Source organism: Drosophila takahashii, chromosome 2L (assembly GCF_030179915.1).
Source record: "Drosophila takahashii strain IR98-3 E-12201 chromosome 2L, DtakHiC1v2, whole genome shotgun sequence".
NCBI lineage: Eukaryota > Metazoa > Arthropoda > Insecta > Diptera > Drosophilidae > Drosophila > Drosophila takahashii.
In genome coordinates this window covers 25,329,499-25,352,911 of record NC_091678.1, presented here as the reverse complement: position 1 = coordinate 25,352,911, position 23,413 = coordinate 25,329,499, and the positions used below count along the sequence as shown (strand labels likewise).

Here is a 23,413-nt window from a genome sequence, read left to right as displayed (position 1 = left end):
CCGTCACTCAGCTAAAGGGAGTGCGAACGCTGTGTCGGGTTGGTGTCCTGACTAATAATCGTAACTCAGCTAAAGGGAGTGCGAGGGAGATAGATATATAATTTTTTGCGTATTTTTTTTGCGTATAACTTTTTAATGAATGGTCCGATTTGAAAAATGTCTTCTACATTTCGATAGGTATAAATATACACAACAAAATTGCATTTATACTTCTCGGAAATCTTTAAAGATGTGGGCGCAGGACCCATTTTAAAATCGTTAGTGGGCGATTGTGGGCGTTAGAGGGGGCGTGGCGCTCGGCTAAAATAAACTTGCGCTGCGTAGGAAGCCAAAGAATATGTGTGGGAAATCTCAACCTTCTAGCTTTTGTAGTTTCTGAGATCTCAACGTTCATACAGACGGACAGACGGACAGACGGACATGGCTAGATCGACTCGGCTAGTGACCCTGATCAAGAATATATATACTTTATGGGGTCGGAAACGCTTCCTTCTAGCTGTTACATACTTTTGCACGAATCTAGTATACCCTTTTACTCTACGAGTAACGGGTATAACAAGAGAGAACGCTATAGTCGGGTTGGTGTCCCGACTATAATCGTAGCTCAGCTAAAGGGAGTGCGAGGGAGATAGTTTCCGATAGTTTCCTATATTTTGATTGCGTATAACTTTTTAATGAATGGTCCGATTTGAAAAATGTCTTCTACATTTCGATAGGTATAAATATACACAACAAAATTGCATTTATACTTCTCCGAAATCTTTAAAAATGTGGGCGCAGGACCCATTTTAAAATCGTTAGTGGGCGATTGTGGGCGTTAGAGGGGGCGTGGCGCTCGGCTAAAATAAACTTGCGCTGCGTAGGAAGCCAAAGAATATGTGTGGAAAATCTCAACCTTCTTGCTTTTGTAGTTTCTGAGATCTCAGCGTTCATACAGACGGACAGACGGACATGGCTAGATCGACTCGGCTAATGACCCTGATCAAGAATATATATACTTTATGGGGTCGGAAACGCTTCCTTCTAGCTGTTACATACTTTTGCACGAATCTAATATACCCTTTTACTCTACGAGTAACGGGTATAAAAAGGGTAGTTTTCAAAAAAATAAAACCAAATTTCTATCTATCTTCAATTTAACTTCAAGAAGTGAATTGGAAGATGTTTTTTTCCCATTGGTTTTGTTTTTGTAAAATGTGCTATCGCCTTTTCATCGCCCAAAAGTGTCTCAGAAGTTACTTCTTCGCGATCGCAAGCCTTTTTAGGTAGTCAAATGTGATCTATCGCCATTCTATCGTCCAGAAGTGCCTCAGAAGTTACTTCTTCGCGATTTGAACCCTTTTTAGGTAGTCAAATGTGTTTTATCGCCATTCTATCGCCCAGAAGTGCCTCAGAAGTTACTTCCTCGCGATTTGAACCCTTTTTTTTTTGTAAAATGTGTTCTATCGTCTTTCTATCGCCTAGAAGTGTCTTAGAAGTTACTTCTCCACGATCGTGACCCTTTTTGTTTTTGTAAAATGTGTTCTATCGTATTTTAGTCGTCCAGAAGTGACCAAGAATTTCGTTTCGTTGCCTTTTTGATTGAAGTGAGTACTACAGTCAGTAATTGAGGGACAGACGTACAAAAACACACTTTACAAAACGCGAAGAAAAAATGTCCCAAACGAATGTGGTTGAAACTGCATAAAAAAAACGGCTAACAATTTTTAAGTAAAACCAAAACCATTTCATAGCGACATGTTTGGACAACATTCTAAAAAAAATCGCATTCAAATATTTCATCAGAATTCGCTAAATTCTGTTGTTGAATGAACTTCCCCGAAATCCACTTCTATTTTTGTCCCGAGCGAATACGGCAGTTTTGTAACGATATCTTAAAAATTAAAAATGGTACAAAATCAAGATTTTTACACAAAATAGAGCTTGGGAAGAGTGAAAAAAAATAGGGATGTCGAAAATATATCAAAATATCAATAACTCGATATTTTTTACGAAAAAATAAATATTTTTTATCGTGATATTTTTTAATAATTATCAGATATCATCGATTTTTTTTGCACATTATTTTGATCATTTTATGTGGTTTCACTTTTCATCGGGATAAGAAAAAATACACATGTGAAAGATGAGAGCAGTTAAAAATTATTTTTCGACCAGTTAAAATGCATAAGCATAGCATTCAGCATCTAAGAAAACGCAGTAAAAATCAGATAGAACGCTATAGTCGGGTGCTCCGCCTTATGCAGCTTAAAATTAAAATAAAATAATAATAAGGTTAGGTTAGGTAGCAACGGCTGCCAGACTATTGTCTGGCACACTTAGACCTCTGTGGGTCCGTTGTGATACCGTATGATCTCGTTTTTTCCCTGTTTATCGGGATCCCCTGTCTCTTATGTCTCGTCTTAGAAGCCTAGAGAGCATTTCCGGATGATTAGCATGTCTTCCACCCTGAAGATTTTACAAAGGAGTTTAAGTCCTTAAGCTTGATCTCCGATATTTCGGTCAGATCGTTAAGAAAGGGGTATCCTAAGTGCTTCAGTCTAAGTCTGCAAAGGGCTGGGCAGAAGCAGAGAAGGTGTTCCACCTTTTCTTCTTCTTCCTCATCCCTGCAGCTCCTACAAAAGTCATTTTTCGGGGCTTTTAGCCTGCCGGCATGTGTGCCGACTAGCCAGTGGCCTGTGAGGGCTCTAACTAACATACCACACTCTTGAGTAGTGCTGACGTTCTTTTATTGTTAATCACCGGCCATGTCTGGTGTGTGATGCGGCACTTTGGTGCATTCCGCCAATTAGTGTTGGCTAGTTTGATAAGTTGTTTTCTAATGTTTAGCTTGCAAGTTGCCATGGGCATACCGACACTCTCCTTTTCCGGAAGGAGAGGCATGATGGTGCCCTGCCTACACCGAAAAAAAAATCCGAAAGTTTACAGTTAATGAGCGTTGTATTAAAAGTATACTACAGCTAGTGTTAAACTGTCAGTATTAATTCAAAACTAAATAATGTAGGGAGCAGACTCAATAGTGTTAAGTTAAGACTAAATAGTGTTAAGTTTATGCCCTGTGTTTAATTTCTATACCGAAGTTTCGATTTTCGTTCCTGGTGTGAGGCCAGGATGCTCTGGTTTGGAACCTGGACATTTCGAACCGAAAAAGTGTTACCGCTTTTTAATGATATTCGACGCGTTAGTAATTTAATGGTTTGACATTAGTGTATTTTGTAAACGACGCTGCGGTCTGTTTAAGGTTTGTTTGTGAAAATTACTTGTGAAAATTTTAATATTTGCTTATTTTGGGCTTATTTGAAATGTAAGTACATTTAAATTGTGTCTTAGTGCATAACTAATGATTAAATTCTTTTCTTTTTACTGACACCACCTTGAATTGCGCTCCAGATGCCGGGAAACTAAGGATCTTGCAATTGGCTTGCATTTTTTCTGACCGCGGCCAGCGCAATGTTAACTTCAATATCAGCGTCCTCGACCAAGCTTCGGTATTCATCTGGACGGCGTCCACTCTGGAGATGATCAGCGACATAAGCGGTAAAACGGCTGCATTTGCCCAATTATGCATACATACGTACATATTTTGTACATGTATTGTATTTATGTTTATTTGTTAAATTAAAAATTACCTTCAGTAATTTATAAAAATGTAAAAAATATTTTTAATAATACACGAAAAGTACAAAATAACATTTTTTGAATTTTGTCTGTTTAATTCGGGGTATAATATTTATACTGGCATTATACTAAATAGTATACAAAATAAACTAGCAGCCTAAATTTCAGTACACTGAGTGAGTATAAACTGTATACTCGTTAGTTTAAACTTGACAACTTCGAAAGTTTCATTTTTATACTTTCGAAGTCCATTAGTTTAATACTCAGAGTATTGAGAAATTTTTGACACTCAATAGTTTACTTTTAATGTAGAAATAGTTTAGTTTCTATGATCATTTTTTTTTGGGTGTAGCTAACTCATCCGCTATGCAGTTGCCTACGATGTCCCGGTGACCCGGAACCCATGTTAGGCTGATAGTAAACTGTCTAGCCATCTCGTGGAGAGATTTGCGACAGTCTGCTATTGTTCGCGAGATTGTGTTTGTCGAGTAGATTGATTTAATAGCCGCTTGGCTATCACTATATATATTAAGGTGTCTGCCTAGGCTGGTGTTCCCTAAGCAGTCGAGTGCCTCCTTTATAGCATGTACCTCCGCTTGGAAGACGCTACAGTGGTCAGGGAGCCTGAATGACTTTCTGATGTCTAATTGTTCGGAGTATACCCCTCCGCCAACGTGCCCGTCCAATTTTGAGCCATCTGTGTAGAAGCAGATTGCTTCTGGCGAGCCTGTTCTGCCCTGCTGCCACTCCTCCCTATCCGGGATCAGGGCCTCGAAGGGTGTGTGTTTATACTCATGAGATTTGCATAGGTCCGTTTTCTTCGGAATCGATTTATCATGCTGAAAGATGACCGTAAAATTGGGCTTTCCATTGCCCAGTATCCCTCAAACGAATGGCTGTCGATTTGGCCCTTTCCATGCCTGCTAAGTCCAGGCTCTGGAGGTTCAAGATCGCATTCAGCTCTTCGTTTGGGGTAGTTCTAAGGGCTCCACTAATACACAGAGCCGCCATTCGCTGCACTTTGTTTAGTGGAGTTAGGATACATTATTTTTGTAGAGCGGTCCACCATAAAGTCACCCCGTATAGGAGGATTGGCTCGACTACCGCTGTGTAGATCCAGTTTACAATTTTGGGTGACATGCCCCATCTTAGCCCAATTGCTTTTTTACAGGAGTGCAATGGTTGCCTTTTTGGTTCTCTCTTGGTTGTTTAGGCCCCATTTAAGGCGCTTATCTAATACCAACCCCAGGTATCTGGCGTGTTCGCTAAAATAGAGAGTGCAGTTATTTAATATGGGTGGGTTGAGTTGTGGGATCTTGTACTTATTCGTAAATAGAACAAGCTCCGTTTTTTGAGGGATTTACCCCGAGTCCGTTTTTTATCGTCCATTCCGATAGTATTTTTAGCTTTGCGGTCATAAGATCGCAGAGTGTTTGTGGATACTTACCATTAAAGATGATGGCGACATCGTCTGCGTATGCCACCACTTTGCATCCTCCTCCTTCCAGAATTCGCAGTAGTTTATTCACTGCAATATTCCACAGAAGGGGGGATAAAACGCCCCCTTGTGGGGTTCCTCTGTTCACTAGTCTAGTTTGAGTTGAGGCCCCTAGTGCGGCCGTGACCATTCTGCTTATCAACAGTTTATGGATCAGCCCCACTAGTTGAGCCTCAACCCCTAGTTCTGTGAGTGAATCTGTTATTGCTGTTGGTAGTACGTTGTTAAAGGCTCCCTTTATGTCTAGGAATGCGATCAATGTGTACTCCTTATTGTTGAGTGATTTCTCGATGCTGCTTACCACGACATGTAGCGCCGATTCGGTTGACTTACACTTGGTGTAGGCGTGTTGTGCCTCGGACAGTTGTGCCGGGTTTATGGTGGCTCTCAGGTGTAGACCTAACAGTCTCTCGAAGCTTTTAAGCAGGAAAGATGTCAGGCTTATTGGCCTGAAGTCCTTTGCTGTGGTGTGGGTGGCCTTTCCTGCCTTGGGAATGAAGACCACTTTCGTTTCCCGCCATCTGTTTGGTAGCTCTCCTACCGCCAAAATGGTGCGGAAGATTTTACTAAGCCAATTTATAGCTAGCTGACCTGCTTGTTGGATATGTGCCGGTGTTATTCCGTCTGGTCCCGGCGATTTGTATGGTTTGAAGCTCTGAATGGCCCATTTAATGTTGCGGTCTGATATGAGGAGATCTAGATTAATCCCTTCTCCGCCAATTCTTTCTGCCCAGTTAGTTGGCTTCCTGGGAAGTGAGCGTCTAGAAGTAGGTCTAGGGACTCGTTGCTAGAGTCCGACCAGGATCCATTCGCTTTCTGTAGATAGCCTAGGGGCGCGGCTGTCTTGGAGAGTATTTTCCTGAGCCTTGCAGCATCAGTCGTTTCTTCTATGTTAGAGCAGAAAGTGTACCATGCGGCTCGTTTCGCTCTTCTAAGGGCCTTTTTGTACGAGGCTAATTCGCGCTTGTAGCATTGCCAGTTTGTTTCCTCGTTTCCTACCTTTGCTCTGTTAAACAGGCCTCTGCAGCTGGATCTGAGGATTGATAGTTGTTGCATCCACCAGGGGGGAAGAAATTCCCTCTTGGTTTCCCTATTGGGCATGCAACTTTGAAGACCGAGTTGCAAGCATTTGTGAAAATGTCTACTGTTGCATTCAGCTCCTGTGGATCTGTTGTGCTTTCTGGCGGTTCCGTGGGAAGGATATTCGTCTGAACTTCTTTGTACATAGGCCAGTCAGCCCTTCTGGGGTTTGCGAAGCTGACCGGCAAGGGTGAATCAAGGGACAATATTGTTTCAATGAATCTATGGTCTGAGAAAGAGTGCTGGTCGGAGAAGAACCAGTTTCTGACTGCACTTACTAGTGAATCTGATACCAACGTTAGATCTATGATCGTTTGGCACGCTTTGGTTATGAAGGTGGGGACATTTCCCCTATTGCATAAAAATAGGTTCGAGTTAAGAATAAAGTCAAAAAGAGACTCACCTCTGTCGTTGTTGTTTGGGCAACCCCACTGGGTGTGATGGGCGTTGGCGTCTTGAGCTCTTCGCATTCCTTTGCCAGTCCTCTGACTAGCTCGTCTGGGGGGTCTTCCTTTTCAAAGGCCATGTAGGCCGATAGCAGCCTAATGGAGCCGTGCTGCAGCTCCAGGCTTACTGAGGTGTTATCTCCGTTGCTGTAATTGCGAAGCAGAAATATATTTAGGTGCCTTTTGGCTAAAATGCAGGTTCGAATTTTACCTTGTTTGGGGTCAAGCATTAGCTTATACTCTTTTGTTCCCAGTCCAGCAACCTTGCCTCCTACCACCCAAGGTTCCTGTACCAGGACTAAGTCGGCTTCGCCCTGAGCCAGGCGAAGCTGTAGCGCAGCCGAAGCTGCCTTACTGTGGTGGAGATTGATTTGCAGAAGTCTTAGCGACATCTGCGTTCGCAACCTCCACAACAGTGACGTCGGACTCTTCCTCGCTCAGGTCCACGTCCTCGATAGCTGGTCCCAGAGCTCGCATCTCTCTGCTTAGCGAGGAATCAGTAGAATAGACGTCCTCCGGCCCACCAGGCGCCTCCAGCTCCTCGGCAAGCCCCTGCTCGGCTGGGTTGCCTGCAGGGCTTCCGGCAGGATTCGAGTCGCCTTTATACACCTTCATGTAGACGGCACTGAACCCAAAGTTCAGCTTTCCTCGAGCATCCTCGATTGGCGCCACCGACTCCTTATTTAGGACCAAAACCGCCTGGTTTACGTCCCCTTCATGTTCCTCCACCTTGACGACTCTCCAGTCCTTCGTGGGGAGGTGCGGATTGCAAACTTGCAGCATGTAGAGGATGTCCTCCGGGGCCTTCATGGCTGCTGGGAGCCAGATCCGGGCTCGGGGCCTACTGGGGACGTCGCACCAGTCAAGTGCGACAATATTCGCCCCTTCGTAGACCGCACCGAGCTTACTTGCCGCCTGCTTGTACAGGTCAGCCGACCGCTGACTATCACAGGCTACCACTTTAACGCTGCCTTGATACCATCCCGCGTCTATGCAGCAGGGCGGTGAGCATGGGTTTTCGCGGATCATGCGCAGGCAAATAATGGAAAGGTGGGACTCCACTGCCTTCCACTTATTCCTGGGGATCCGTCCTTCCGGGTTTCCCTTGTCGATAAGACCGAGTAGGACTCGATCCTTGGTGATCTCAGCGAAGTAGACCGAGGGCTGGACCTTAGATCTCTTCGCCGAAGGTCCGGGTAGCTCGAGGGATCGTTGCCGCTTTGTCTATGCACCTTCTTGAGTGGGCTTATCCTGCCCATAGTTGGGAAGCACCAACTTTTCCCACTCTACCTTCTTCAGCCATTCTGGCGAAGGTGTGGCAATGTTGCTCCTTGCATGTGAGCGCAGAGTCTGGGCGGCAGTCCGTCTTTCCGCGTAGGTGTATTTGCCACCAGTGGGTGGCCCGATCGCCTTGGCTGTGCCTACCGTTGCCTTTGGTGCAATTGCTCCTGAGGCGGACGTATCGGCTGCCGGCTTTCTGCCACCCAAGACCCCCAATTTGGGATGTGGTCCCTTCACGACCGTGCTGGTGCTTGCGTTGGAGCCAGTGCTCGGCATTTCTGTGGGTTTTTTAAGAGTTCCCGTCTCTGTGTTAATTTGTGTTGTTTTGTTAGTTGTCTCCATATTAGATCCCACGAGTTGCGGAGAAGGGGAGGTCCACCCGGGTAGAGATCCGCGATGCCCGGGTAAGGCGGTAATTAGAACAGGGGGTCGCCATGTCCCTGAGCTCACCGTTCAAGACTGGGCTAGTTTTTGACCCGGGCCCCCAGCCAGGCTGACTCTCGGCACGGTCCGAATTACACCTTAGTTCGGCCCGGAGTGAGATGTTGTTTGGGAGAGGAGGGGGGTAGGTGGTGTGTAGGGTTTTTGGGTTTGTGTAGAGCAACTATTTAGATGCGGCTGAACAACTCGCATCGTCGGTACTGCGTCGATGCAAGATACCCGCTGGCTGTCCGGGGCTGATTATTTGCTGGGGCTTCCGTCCACGATTCCGTGATTGACCTCTGCCACCAGTTTATTCACAGCTAATCTCCGGAAGTAGAGGTCGTTCGCTATCCGCAACCTGCGACCCGCTCGGATGCCCCAGCTGGGCGGCTTCGAAACCATCTCACAAGTTCTTCAGGCCGAGAAATAATAATAAAACAAAACAAAAAAGAAAGCTATCTTCGGTCAGCCGAAGCTTATATACCCTTGCAGATCGTTCCTATTAACTTACAAATATAGTTAAATAGGAATATAGCTCCATAGGAACGGTCAAAAAATTAAATGGAAATTAATGGCAAAAAAATTATAACTTTGTTGGTTTTTATTACATTTCCTTCTACTCTGGGATATGACATTTGAAATATTTCCGAATTTCGATTTTAATTTTTAAAAGATCGAACTACTATATCATATAGCTGTGATAGAAACGATCGAAAAATTAATGTGAAATAATAAGAAATTTAACATTTTTGCGATTTGTAAATTAATAGAATGATCTGCAAGGGTATATTAGCTTCGGCTTGCCGAAGCTAGCTTCCTTTCTTGTTTTACATTTTTTTTCCCGATTGTTCCTATAAGAGCTATATGATATAGTTGTCCGATCCGGCTCGTTCCGGCTTATATACTATCTGCAATAGAAAGAAGACTTTTGGGAAAGTTTCAAGCCGATAGCTTTAAAACTGAGAGACTAGTTTGCGTAGAAACGGACGGACAGACGGACATGGCTAGATCGACTCGTCTAGTGATGCTGATCAAGAATATATATACTTTATGGGGTCGGAAACGTCTCCTTCACTGCGTTGCAAACTTCTGACTGAAATCATAATACTCTCTGCAAGAGTATAAATATCAAAAATATCTGATATATACAGGGGTGTCACAGAAACCGTCGACGGTGTTTAGAAACCAACCGACCAAAACCGTTGGTGTCACAGGAATTCGAGAGATTTCCTTTTTTCGGAAAATTTACCGAAAAACGACCAGGGCTGGACGCATACACTAAATATCGAATATTCAATAATTATCGAATTTTATTTGACTTATTTGGACTATTTTCCAATAAGTCTTAAACTTAATTTATGTTTTTCTTGCAAAATTACAAAAACATTACGAAAATTACAAAATTACGAAAAGAAAAAAATTAAAAATTTGAATTACCCGCCAGGCTATATATTGCAGCCCTGAACAACGGTTTGCCGCGGCTGCGTTGGTTTATTTTCATTTCTAAGTTGGCAAGATTTTTAAAAGCGAACTAAAATGCCGTCTGCTCTAGAGTACTAGCGAAGGCATAAACTGGGAGAGGCTAGGACGCAGAGGAGATCCTTACAAACGGTTTTACATGGACTACCATGGAGATTTAACTCATTGGCCAGGTCCTTTCACAAGATTGCGGCCGCCCTGAGTAAATCCTTTGGCAATGTCGATATTATCGCGAATAAATCGGAAGAATATGGTGTCTTGCGCTGGTAACCTATGTTTACCCCTGAAAATTAGCAAAGCTTATTAGTTTAAATCAGCGGTCGGCACACACATACGTTGACATTTTGTTTTATATTTGTGTGAGTAATTTGCACTGGGCAGCTCATCGGTGTGTGTGTGCAGACCGCTGTTCTACGTTATACGTGTGCGAGCAGCGCGCCGGCAGAACAAAACCCTATGCTCACTTAATAGGGCGCTGCCGACCGCTGGTTTAAATTAATAATAAACAAAAATGTACTTTGTACTTTTTTACATGTATGTCTTCTTCTTCTTCACATCCAGCGTTTTACCTGGCAAAAATAGAAAATTTTTTCACGACAGTGATGCCAACTTTTTGCAAAGGCGGCCTGTTTTTATTAATTTCTCAATAACTACAACTTCTTTTACCATAAAATTTTTACCAGAAATAAGTTTCTTTTTTAACTACAATACTAAGTACCTTTAAATAAATAATTCGTTAACCAAACATTTCGATAACAACTCCGAAATTTGGACAAATTTGGTATTTTAAAGTGCTAGCTAATTGGTAACACTGCCAGGTAGACGGTTTGCCGACGGATTTTTTTTAGCTAATTTTTTCGAGAGGTTTTATAAAAAGCATAGTTTTAAATATAAACCGAAGTAGGTATAAAAATCGTAGTAGGCAGGTAGTTCATAAAATTCATTAGAGTTATCTTAAATAAAGTTATATTTTTGGGAAGCATTTTTAAGTTGGGTAATTTTATCAAAACGTCCGGCAAAATACGGGGGATTTAGAAACCGTCAAAAATGACGTGTGTGAATCCGAGATTTGCTATTCGGGAGAAATTCGGTTGGAATGGTTTTCTGTGACACCCCCGATTGTCTTTCAATACGAAGGGACCAATTAGTACGCCATTATGGAGGTGCCGCAGGATGAAAGGTAATGATCAACGGAAACGAAAATCAAGAAAAGTTCAATGCTCCTTTAAGGTATAAATTTGTTAATTTTAAAGAATTTGTACTTTTAATTATATTTGTAAGGAATCCGCCCTCAAACGGACATTCTTCAGTAAGTCCCACGTTGGCATTGAACAGGCCTGTAATTTAGTGGCGTGGGAGATGAAGGGTTCAACAATCTCATTCCTTTGGGAAGAACTAGGCTGGTCCCAACAGACGGTGGTTGACTGGAGTAATTTTCTTCTGGAAATTTATGTTAGCTGGACGAAGAAGAACGAAAAACAGACAAGTAGTGGAGACGGTTTAACCGTCGAAATTGACGAGACAAAAATTGGCCGGCGCAAATATAATTGCGGTCATATGGTGGATGGCCAGTGGGTTTTCGGAGGAATGTGCAGAGAAACCGGTGACTTTTTTTTGGTGCCTGTGGAGGAAACGCTCCTTCCAATTATAGAGGCCAACATCGCCAATGGAACCACAATTATATCCGACTGCTGGAAGTCATACAGTGGTTTGAAGGATGCGAATTACTCTCACATGACCGTTAATCACTCAGAAAACTTCGTGGACCCTGAAACTGGAGCAAATACTCAGCGGATGGAGAAACTATGGCGTGATCTAAAGGAGAACAATTCCCAGAACTACCTAGCGCGATTCACTTTTTTGAAAAGGCACCCAAACACCTCAAGATTCCATGTATTTTTTTCAGCAATGGGCGAATTGTTTAGTCCTGAACGCGATGTAAGTATTTAAGGGCTAGTACTCAACCTAACAAAACCTGGCCCAAAAAAAATAGTATTACCAGTCAATTATTTCTTGAGAGTCCAGTGTTGATTAATTTGGTACTATCCGTTCGTTATTTTTTGGTCACACCGGCTCAAAAACATAAAAAACCTAAAATTCGAATTTTTCACTTGTGTTTTAAGCCTAGTACTCAGTACGGCTAAGAGTTTTACTAGTCGAAAAATATTAATCTTCTGGTGTGGCCGAAGTTTTCGGAGTTCATCCGCAATGCATGTAGCATGGTCTTACTCTCAGCAAACAAATTAGCTGGCGCCAATTTTAAAATATTACAAAACGTTGAGCCGACCTGGGTCGCAAGCTTTAAATTCGCTGTTGGAATGGCGATATGTATTGCAGCAACTCCTACAGGCAGTTTTCCATTGGTTTTTGTGGTTTTCCTTCCATTTAAATTGTTATTGGCACACCGCTTCTGCACAAACACAGCCAAAGATCAAATTTTTTATTCTTTGGTCGGCGGCTAAAGGCGTTCATCGGAATTCATCCGCTAAATCTAGTATTTATTTGGTATTTTCTTACTATTTCTTTAGCTCAACTGAGTACCGAGGGGGAAAAAGTCCCCGGCTAAAGGCGTTAGCTACCTATTTGCCTCTCGCTTACTCCTATGCTTAGCTAGCAGTTTTCGTCGTACTGAGTACTAGGCTTTACACGCGAAATAAACCGTTTGCTGTAATATAATCAATTGTTACACTTCTCGATAGCCATTGGGCCGCGGCCCAAAGAATAAAAAATTTGATCTTTGGCTGTGTTTGTGCAGAAGCGGTGTGCCAATAACATATTATAAATAGAATGAAAACCCCAAAAACCAATGGAAAACTGCCTGTAGGAGTTGTAGCAATACATATCCTCATTCCAACAGCAAATTTAAAGCTTGCGACCTAGGTCGGCTAATCATTTTGTAATATTTTAAAATTGGCGCCAGTTAATTTGCTTGCTGAGAGTAAGACCATTCTACATGCATTGCGGATGAACTCCGAAAACTTCGGTCACCCTAAAATATTAATATTTTTCGACTAGTAAAACTCTTAGCCGAACTGAGTACTAGGCTTAAAGCCTAGTACTCAGTACGACGAAAACTGCTAGCTAAGCATAGGAGTAAGCGAGAGGCAAATAGGTAGCTAAAGCCTTTAGCCGGGGACTTTTTTCACCGCGGTACTCAGTTGAGCTAAGGAAAGAGTAAGGAAATACCAAAAAAATACTAGATTTAGCGGATGATTTTTTAGTATTTTTAGTATTTTTTTTGTGAGCATGAGTACTGCCGTCCAAAAACATCAACCAAAATTTTGCCAGCAAAAATTTTGTGACGTTTTTATACCCGTTACTCGTAGAGTAAAAGGGTATATTGTATTCGTGCAAAAGTATGTAACAGGGAGAAGGAAGCGTTTCCGACCCTATAAAGTATATATATTCTTGATCAGGGTCACAAGCCGAGTCGATATAGCCATGTCTGTCTGTCCGTCCGTCTGTCCGTCCGTATGAACGCTGAGATTTCGGAAACTACAAAAGGGTGAGATTTTCTACACATATTCTTGGGCTTCCTACGCAGCGCAAGTTTATTTCAGCCGAGCGCCACGCCCCCTCCTACGCCCACAATCGCCCACTAATAATTTTAAAATGTGTCTGGCGCCCACACCTTTAAAGATTTCCGAGAAGTTTAAATGCAATTTTGTTGTGTATATTTATACCTATCGAAATTTTTTAAATCGGACCATTCAATAAAAAGTTATGCGCAATCAAAAAAAAACGTTATATATCCATCTCCCTCGCACTCCCTTTAGCCGAGTGACGGGTATTAGATAGTCGGGACAACAACCCGACTATAGCGTTCTCTCTTGTTATACCCTTGTAGAGGGTATTATAATTTCACTCAGATGTTTGCAACGCAGTGAAGGAGACGTTTCCGACCACAAAAAGTATATATATTCTTGATCAGCACCAATAGCCGAGTCTATCTAGCCATGTCCGTCTGTCCGTTTCTATGCGAACTAGTCTCTCAGTTTTAAAGCTATCGCGATGAAACTTTCCCGAAAGTCTTCTTTCTATTGCAGGTAGTACATATGTCGGAGAGAGCCGGATCGGACCACTATATCTTAAGGCTCCCATAGGAATATTCAAACAAATATAAGAAAATTCATTATAACTTTGTAGGAAGTAGGAGTTTTGATTCTTGACTACTTAAAAACAAAATTTAAATAAATAGAAACGCTGAATCTGGAAAACTGCACCGAGTAAGCATTCTTTTATCTACAAGGGTATATAAGCTTCGGCCGGCCGAAGGTAGCTTCCTTTCTTGTTTTATATGAAGTTTTTGGTTTTGGACGACTTTTTGTTGGGTTGAGTACTAGCCCTAAAAAGAGATGGAAAATGCTAAAAAAGCGCCGCAAGTAAAAAAAAATTTTAAAAATCGCGCGATTTGAATTGTTGAAAATTCAACAGAATATTTCAGCAATTAAGGGATCAACCCAAAATGGTTCCTGTTGAATTTTCAAACAGCTGTTATTTGTTGAAAAGTTTTACGGAACTTAAAACATGTAAGATTTTATTTATTATTGCAAGTTTCTCAGGGTATTCCCTAAACTGTTGAATTGCTGAATTGTTGAAATTCGGTCAGCTGTTTATCAGCTGTCCCATACAAAGTCAACTTTCAGAAATTTCAGCTGTTACAGAGTTGCCATGACTTTTAATGAAAAAGGTGACAACTCTGGCTTTTCAGCAATTCAACAAAACTTTCAACAGCCTCGAGGCTGTTGAATATCTGAAATTTTTGAAAGTTGACTTTGTATGGGACAGCTGACTAACAGCTGACCCAAATTCAACAATTCAACAGTTTACGGAATCCCCTCAATACCAAAACCTAGCACCTTGGCCCCTGAGCCATGCCCATATTATTTTCTTCCCTGGCAGAATGGTTACAGGAGCATTCAAGCAATTGTCAAATTTTATTTAATACTAACAAAATGACACCACCCTTCAGTACCAGATGTCACTTTTCCCTCAGTAATCACCAAAGGAAAACCCGAGGACAGGTCATCTGTACTCGAGGACGCACCGAGGACGCCACATAGAGAAAATTGTATGGGAGTTCCGCTTTTTCCTCTAGTACAACAACAAATTATAAGACAAGGAAAGAGAGCGCAATATATAAATACCGACTGCTCTGCTGACGTCGACAGCGGCCGAGCGTTTGGCCTAAGGAATTGTCCCCGATATGGGACGCCAGAACTGAAGGGCAGGTAGTCGCTTTTTAACACCAAAAGGGGTCCAATTAATATTTTCAAAAGTATTACACCAGAATAGGGTCAATTTAATGACTTTCGGATCAAAAATTTTTTCTCACTCAATAGTGTCACATTGACACCTAAATAGGGGCATATTGATGACTTTTTTTTGGGAGCAGCAACACCAACGTTAAGCAACTGCCACAACTTATACTTTTTCCTATTTAGTCGCTTTTCTATTCTCTAGAAAATTCGAAACCACTTCAACAAAAGATTTCCATGTTTCCTTTTCAACATTATTCATTTTTGTAAGGAAGACTTCGTCTTTGATAAGCTCTCTTATTTGAGGTCCATCAAAAACTCTGGCTCTAACTTTCTCCTTGGTGAAAAATTGATTTCTTATAGGACCGAAACACAAGTCTTCTGGATCCATAGCCCTAATGAACTGTTTCATTAATACCAGCTTTAGGTGCAAAGGAGGTAAAATAATTTTATCCTTTGAAATAATGGGCTTATGAATTATATTGTTTTTTTCAATTGTCTCTGTTTTTCGTTTTGGCCAATCAGTTTAATTCCAGTGACAATTATTAGCCCGACTGTCCCAAAGACACAAAAAGCATGGAAGTTTTGTGTAACCACTTTGAAGGCCCAACAGAAAATTTACCATTTTTAAATCGACACAAACATTCCACTGGAGTTTATCGTATTCATTTTTTCGAAGAACGTTTCAATATTTGAATATTCCTCTTTCTATGTCGTAAAGATTATTTTTCGCCGTTGTGCAACAAAATGCACTTTAGACTTCTTTTAGAACTGCCTATAAATAGACTCGGCATCGTAGAATCGTACGAGTAGCATCGTAGCATCGCCAAAAAATTTCTAATTTTATTTTATTGAAATTTCCTCTTCTTCTAAAGAATTGACGGGTAAATTCTTTTTTAGTTAAAGACAACAAATCCATACGTGTTATGGTCATTTAATGGTTTGGTCAAGAATTCGTGTATGTCGGGTATTAAGACGGTAAAATATAAGAAAAACAAGAAAGGAAGCTAGCTTCGGCCAGCCGAAGCTTATATACCCCTAGAGATCAATTCTATTAACTTCCAAAAACATTCAAAAACCAGAGCTCGTAAATAACTGTCGACACTTTCAATATGTTCGACAAATAACACTTATTTACTGACACATTGGGAAAATTGTCAGAACGAAACAGTTTAATTTCTGTTTTCAAAAACAGTTTGTTTTGTGTCAAATGTGTTTCTGTTTTCCAGAGAAAGTTATTCTGGGACAATTATTCATATGTGTCTCAGTGTAAAACAGTAAAAGTTGAAAACAAAAATTTGTTAAAATGGGTCGCCCAAAAAAACATGAAAGTGTGTATTTGTTTTTTAAATACGAATCAGGGAGTAATAAATCGACATGCAACGTGTGTGGTATTAAACTGAGCGGTCAACATACAACCATTTTAAGGAGGCACCTCAATGTAAAACATGATGATATTTTTAATGATTTGGAGCCCAACAGCAATAACAGCGATGCGCGGGAAATGTCGAATAAGAGAAAAATCACAATTACGACCAGCGAAGAATCGTTAACTTCATCAATTTTTAAAATTGTAAGTACAGATGGTAGGCCTTTCTTGCTTCTAGACAGCGATGGGTTCCGCGAGATTGTGGACCCAATATATGAAGCGCTCTCTATGATCCCCATAACATCGCGTAATGTTATGCATTATGTTAAATTAAAGGAGCAGACCATTAAGGAAAGTATACGGACTTTAGTGAGAAACGAAGCTCTCTTAGTGCGCAAAACATAAATTCGCTTTTAGTTGTGAAGCTAAACGCCGAATAAAGTTTATTCGAAAAATTGGTCAAACATCAAAATTTTATATACACTCATGAACAAATTTTTATAAAATAAATTATTATTCGGCAATACAAAGTTTAAATATATACGCTAAAACCATATCACGCATAAACAGTGTATTTATATAACTATATGGAAAAGACTTAAAATTTTTAAGTTAGAAATGAGCACACAATCCAAATGGACACTTATTCTGAGACAGTTATAGGTTTTGATCATTCAAAAACACTTATTCAGTGAGGTGAAAGCAAAAGTCTCCCTTTTTTTCTGTTATTGAGAGACAGAAATAAAGTTTGTGTCAGCCGAAATCAGTCAACAGAAAACACTTTAAAAGAAAAAATAACTGTTTTCTGTCCGAGACTGACAAAAATTTTTTGATTTTTTCTGTTTTGTGAGTAACAAGACAGTTTCAGAAATAAGTGTTAACAGTTACTTACGAGCTCTGGTTAAAACAATCAAAATTGTAGCTGCTTTCGTATTATTTTGGCAATATTTTTTGATCCTTCCTATGGGAGCTAAATACATTTTAAATTTAATTAGAAATTTTGTTAAAATGTTAATGAAAAGCTATATCCCAGAGAAGAAAAGAATGTATAAAAAATCAACAAACATCCGATCTTAGCTTTTCTTTAAGAAGCAGTTCAAAATAAATGAAAAATGCACTATTAGTTTTGTTTTAAAATATTTCAGCTATTAGTTTTGTTTATTTTAATTTTAATTTGAGTTGAAGAATTCACGCATGAATCTCTGGGTCTCGGCTCGATCCTTGTGCTCTGCAGAAAGGTTGCATCTATTTCGCGTTGAACCTCTAGAAACTCTTGATTCTGCACCTCCAGCCTGTCCAACGCCTCCTTGTTGTCATCTGACATCTTCTGAAGCATATGCACGAGTTTGCCTTGTCTGAAAATCAAGTGAAATCATTAAACATTACCGTTACCGTTAATGAGAATTAATATGCTTACTAGAATTTTGGCGGCTCCATTGGTTTCCTTTGTCTCCTCTGCTTCGGTGAACACCTCATTGGCTAGGTCATCGAAGCCGTCGATGGCTACAAATCCTCCCTCTGAGGTGTCCACTCCTACAGCCTGAGCACAGGGCGAGTGCAATACATGTCCTCAAGCACGTCGAAGTGGGCGCACGTCTTCCTTGCAGCCCCACTGACTGCATTGCTGCGTCTCACATCAAAATACGATTTTTATGCCTTCTCAGCTTTGTTTTTATTTGGTCTCCGGTCTTGTTCATGTTTTTAGCCTTCATCGACTCTGCGAGACCCTCGTAAATCAGATTGTTTCTTTTCGTTTCTGTCCTTCTCACCAGGCCAAGCAGCTCCGTAATATCGGCGTCTGACCAAAAAGATCCTTTCGATATCATAACTTTTTTAATAGTTATTCTTTTGTTTTCTGAATTTGCGTTTTAATTTTTTAACTTTGAGGCACAGCGTTGCCACCTGGTCTGTATAGCGTTAAGGGGGGACATCTAGGTAACTGGCCAAATGAAGAAGCCAATCGAAAATTTGTAAACTACGTTATATTATATTAGGTCCGAAGTACAAAATAAAATTTTTTTCGAATAAATCGAAAACAAAATGGCGGCTGTGCAGCATTTCTTCGCAGGCCCTTTTTTGTTGAAGGGGGTCGGACAACTAACGTCCTTAATTTTTAAATTTAAAAAAAAAATGTGGTTAGTTTCTATACATCATAAGCTATCGACGGACGTAGGATTTTTTCGATGTATTGATTTTTTGCAAAATGGTGAGTGATTGAAAAAAAGTAACATTATTTTGAATAAAAAACGACACAAAATTGTTGACAAAAAAAAATAAGCAAAATAAAAAATAATCGTACGTCCGTCGATAAACATAGGTATTCTGAATATACTGTCAAAAATTGAGATCGATCGGTTAAGATTTGTTCGAGTTATGTGTCCGGCCACCTCAAAAAAAGTGGTTTCGAGAAAAACGCGTTAAAAGTTTTAAGGTGCCCGGGATATACCTGTGAGGCATCGCCACAGAATGGAAAATTTCGACACTTAGACACTTCTGACGGACTCTATTTTTTGGTATGTTATTTTTAAGAACCTAAAGAATTTTTTAACCGAAAAAAAAAATTTTCGATTTTTTAAAATTCTACCTAGATGTCCCCCCTTAAGTTGGTTGCGCACCACCAGTTCACGCTTTCGGGCTGAAATTACAGTCAACTTTCGTGTGTTGCCGAATTCGCGTAATGGCGTTTATACAGACACGAATCGGCCGAAAGCGCGAAATTATAGCGAGAATTCGGCATCGTATAAACACAGTAGTAGTGTCAACTGCGATGAAATCAGACATTTATAACACGTATCTAAAATGTTTTGCGCTATGCAAAGCATACATGTATGTTGTTTTTAATTTTATCATATCCGGCAGTAATTTCTGGAAAAGCAATTCAATATTCATTCATAGACGCAATAATGTTGTAATTTAGAAATATCAGCGTTAGTTTTAGTTTGCGACGGAGTATTTGGCCACTGAAATATTTTATTTATTGATCTTATTTGTTTATAGCACCTAATTAGTCGCAAAAAGTTTAAGAATTCAACCAAAAACCATCAAATTAATGCTTAATGTTTTTTACTGCAGCTTTAATTAATAATTGCCTCTTTCCATAGAGTCCATCCGTTTGAAACGGTTGGAATTTTTGACGAATGCGAAACTCGTGTCCCACAGAACTCCATCCATCTACCATCCAATAACAGCTGAGTTAAGAGCAGTTGCTCAGCTCAACATTAACGAAGGGGGATTTCAATTCGGCAAAACTGTCGTAAATTGCGTTCCCCTAGTTATACCCGTTACTCGTAGAGTAAAAGGGTATACTAGATTCGTGCAAAAGTATGTAACAGCTAGAAGGAAGCGTTTCCGACCCCATAAAGTATATATATTCTTGATCAGGGTCACTAGCCGAGTCGATCTAGCCATGTCCGTCTGTCCGTCTGTCTGTCTGTCCGTCTGTATGAACGCTGAGATCTCAGAAACTACAACAGCTAGAAGGTTGAGATTTCCCACACATATTCTTTGGCTTCCTACGCAGCGCAAGTTTATTTTAGCCGAGCGCCACGCCCCCTCTAACGCCCACAATCGCCCACTAACGATTTTAAAATGGGTCCTGCGCCCACATCTTTAAAAATTTCCGAGAAGTATAAATGCAATTTTGTTGTGTATATTTATACCTATCGAAATGTAGAAGACATTTTTCAAATCGGACCATTCATTAAAAAGTTATACGCAATCAAAAATTATATATCTATCTCCCTCGCACTCCCTTTAGCTGAGTTACGATTATTAGTCGGGACACCAACCCGACACAGCGTTCGCACTCCCTTTAGCTGAGTGACGGGTATTAGATAGTCGGGACAACAACCCGACTATAGCGTTCTCTCTTGTTTTATTGTAGAATAATACAATAAATAGATTAAGAAAATAGTTTAAAAACATATCTGAACGTTTATAACATATTAACCTGCCGTACCCCACACTCCGCTCTTACTACGCCTCTGCCTTGCCAATATTAATATGAAAAATTTGTAAACAAAACCAAATTTATGCTGTTTTTGGTAAATTATAGCAACTTTGGAAATTTAAAGGAGTACAAAGTACACTTTTAATTAATATTAGTTATATTCACGAAGTGCAGAACATATTTTGACACTTTGCTGCAAACATTGATGTTTTCGTACGCACAACAGCTTACATTTTGGCCCACACATAGGAACCTGCTTGCGAACGCTTTTCCGCTCATAACAAACTACAAATAATTCAAAAAAGCCCAAAAAACATTGAGCTGAAGCAATATTTAATTTTTTCGCGCCATCGATTTGATTTGTTCTCGCAGTCATCGTTCCATTTTTCACAGTCAGGAGGAAGAATTCAGAGTTGCACCATCGCCTAATTATCGCATAAAAGAGCCCTTCAAAGTCCGTCAAAATTGGATGGCGGACTAGCTGGGAAATTTTTGGAACGGCAAAACCTTACGGACCATCCGTTTAACGGATGGTAGATGGTGGATGGAGCACTGTGGGAAGACCCTATAAGAAAGTTACATACCAAATATTAAAATAACTCAAACGAGTTTCAAGTGCTGCATACATTTAAAATCGGAGCTTAATTCTAAAAAGACTTTTACAAAATATTCGTTATATTTCGAAAACAACGTTTGAATATTTTCTGAGATTTGACCTCAATTTGCCTGTCACGTTTCACATGGAATGAGCCTTTACAGATATTGGGTCAGGTTACATTGGCGGATTGGATAGGTTTGTTTCCTTACAGGTCAATTTGAGCTTTGAGGATTAGGGGAAACCTGAAATTTAAGTACATATTAAGAAATTCCCGGATTACATTTGCGTTCCGTTATTGACTACCTATGGAACATATGGTTAGTTTATTGGTCATTTCAGGTATGAAATGCCCAAAGCCCGCAATAAAAAAATTACGTGCCTACCTGTTGCGTATAATAAGACCCGAAGGGGGACCACTAGCTACAGTTGTCGAGCTGCCACCATAGCTAAAAGACGTGTTCCTCAGTTCAGTTTCTCGAACATATCAAGATGCCAGCATACACTTGCACCCAGATCCTGGACGCATACGCGAAAGACCTGCCGTCAATATCCACCAAATTCACTCTGAACGCAGCCCACTTTAGGCAGCGCGATCTGAACTTGTTCGTCGACAGTTTGGAAACCATCTCTCGCCTAGAAAAAGAGAGGGACGAGCGTCGACAGCACCGACGTGAGCAAAAGCTGCAGCAGGCGCGTATGAACGAGTTGAAGGACGAACGCTGCGCCAGTCCAACTCCCAGTGCCGATGAGGCCGCTGACGAGCCTCTCTTGTACCTGGAGGCGAAGTGTATTCCCTATGCGGTGTCAGAACCCCGGGCTCTGCCCGAATACTGTACTTACGACGACGAGGCTTACGGAAGTGTCTCCCATTCAGCGCGCAGCAGTGTCTCCTATTCTAGTTGCGTCGGCGTTTCTAGTCAGGATTCAGACTCTGCTGAATCTGAAGTCAGCTGCTTAAATACGGCGGCCTTCGTGCGTCCGCGCTCCGTGGTAATAACGCAATCCAAGCATACCTCTACCAGATCTCGGATTATTAATATGGTGTTGAAGAGAGAATACCCCAAGACCCCCTACACCGAACATCCCGCAGCAAGCGAGGTCAATCGTGACCAGAACAGACGGCTTACTAACAGTCGCAAAAGTTCGCCGGAACAGACTTTTCTGGACAAGGCCCTGCGCTATCTTACTTTATAAATTGCTTTAATATTCATAGTTTATAAATTATAATGTACATTTTAATGTAAAGCAGTTGCCCAAATTAAATTTAAATGCAACAAAATATTACGTTTTTCAAGGGTGCTGGTTTGGGGCCATCTTTAAATCGAAGGTTGATTTAATTAGATATATAAATATATTTGGATTTAAGCATCAACGTTTGGGATAAAAACACGAGAGAGTGCTATATTCAAGTGCCTCGACTATCACCTGTCACTCAGTTAACCAAACTAAACAAAACAAAAGAGAACGCTATAGTCGGGTTGGTGTCCCGACTAATAATCGTAACTCAGCTAAAGGGAGTGCGAGGGAGATAGATATATAAATTTTGATTGCGTATAACTTTTTAATGAATGGTCCGGATTGAAAAATGTCTTCTACATTTCGATAGGTATAAATATACACAACAAAATTGCATTTATACTTCTCGGAAATTTTTAAAAATGTGGGCGCAGGACCCATTTTAAAATCGTTAGTGGGCGATTGTGGGCGTTAGAGGGGGCGTGGCGCTCGGCTAAAATAAACTTGCGCTGCGTAGGAAGCCAAAGAATATGTGTGGGAAATCTCAACCTTCTAGCTTTTGTAGTTTCTGAGATCTCAGCGTTCATACAGACGGACAGACGGACATGGCTAGATCGACTTGGCTAGTGACCCTGATCAAGAATATATATACTTTATAGGGTCGGAAACGCTTCCATCTCCCTGTTACATACTTTTGCAAGAATACAATATACCCTTTTACTCGACGAGTAACAGGTATAAATATTGTGCCTGCTTTTACTTGAATCTATTCTAAATGCATCCATATATTGGTATACGTATGGTTTATTGTAAGATGATCAGAAACAAATTATATTCCCAGGGGTTGTGCTATGGCAGAACCTTTGCCTATAAAACCAGCCTGCTACTGAAAAAATCGACGACAAATTATAATTTTTTTTAAATATTTTTATTTTGCTACACCAGTGATAAGACATAAGTTCATTGGTTGACTTCAGAAGATCTCCGGCTTCTATTATCCACAGTATCTGTGGTTTTCTTCATCATCTTCTTTATAAACCTTATTTCCACCCATGGGCTAGCGGTCCCTCTCGCTTTGTGTGTACTCACACACATATTCCAATTGAGTAAAATAAAATGATATTAAAAGATCGATGTTATATTACTGTCGAGCAAATGTTACATTTTACAAGGGCTTC

The 23,413-nt window shown here is 40.7% G+C and overlaps 1 protein-coding gene and 1 pseudogene across 1 annotated transcript; one reads left to right on the top strand and one right to left on the bottom strand.

Annotated features, from left to right (window-relative positions):
* Window positions 1-2,431: 2,431 nt before the first annotated feature.
* Window positions 2,432-8,199, bottom strand: LOC123002904 (uncharacterized; annotated as a pseudogene).
* Window positions 8,200-20,395: 12,196 nt separating this feature from the next.
* LOC108054338 (uncharacterized) lies at window positions 20,396-22,326 on the top strand. The gene has a single exon (XM_017137230.3). The coding sequence runs from the start codon at window positions 21,489-21,491 to the stop codon at window positions 22,191-22,193; it is 705 nt and encodes a 234-aa protein (XP_016992719.2). The 5' UTR covers window positions 20,396-21,488; the 3' UTR covers window positions 22,194-22,326.
* Window positions 22,327-23,413: the final 1,087 nt, after the last annotated feature.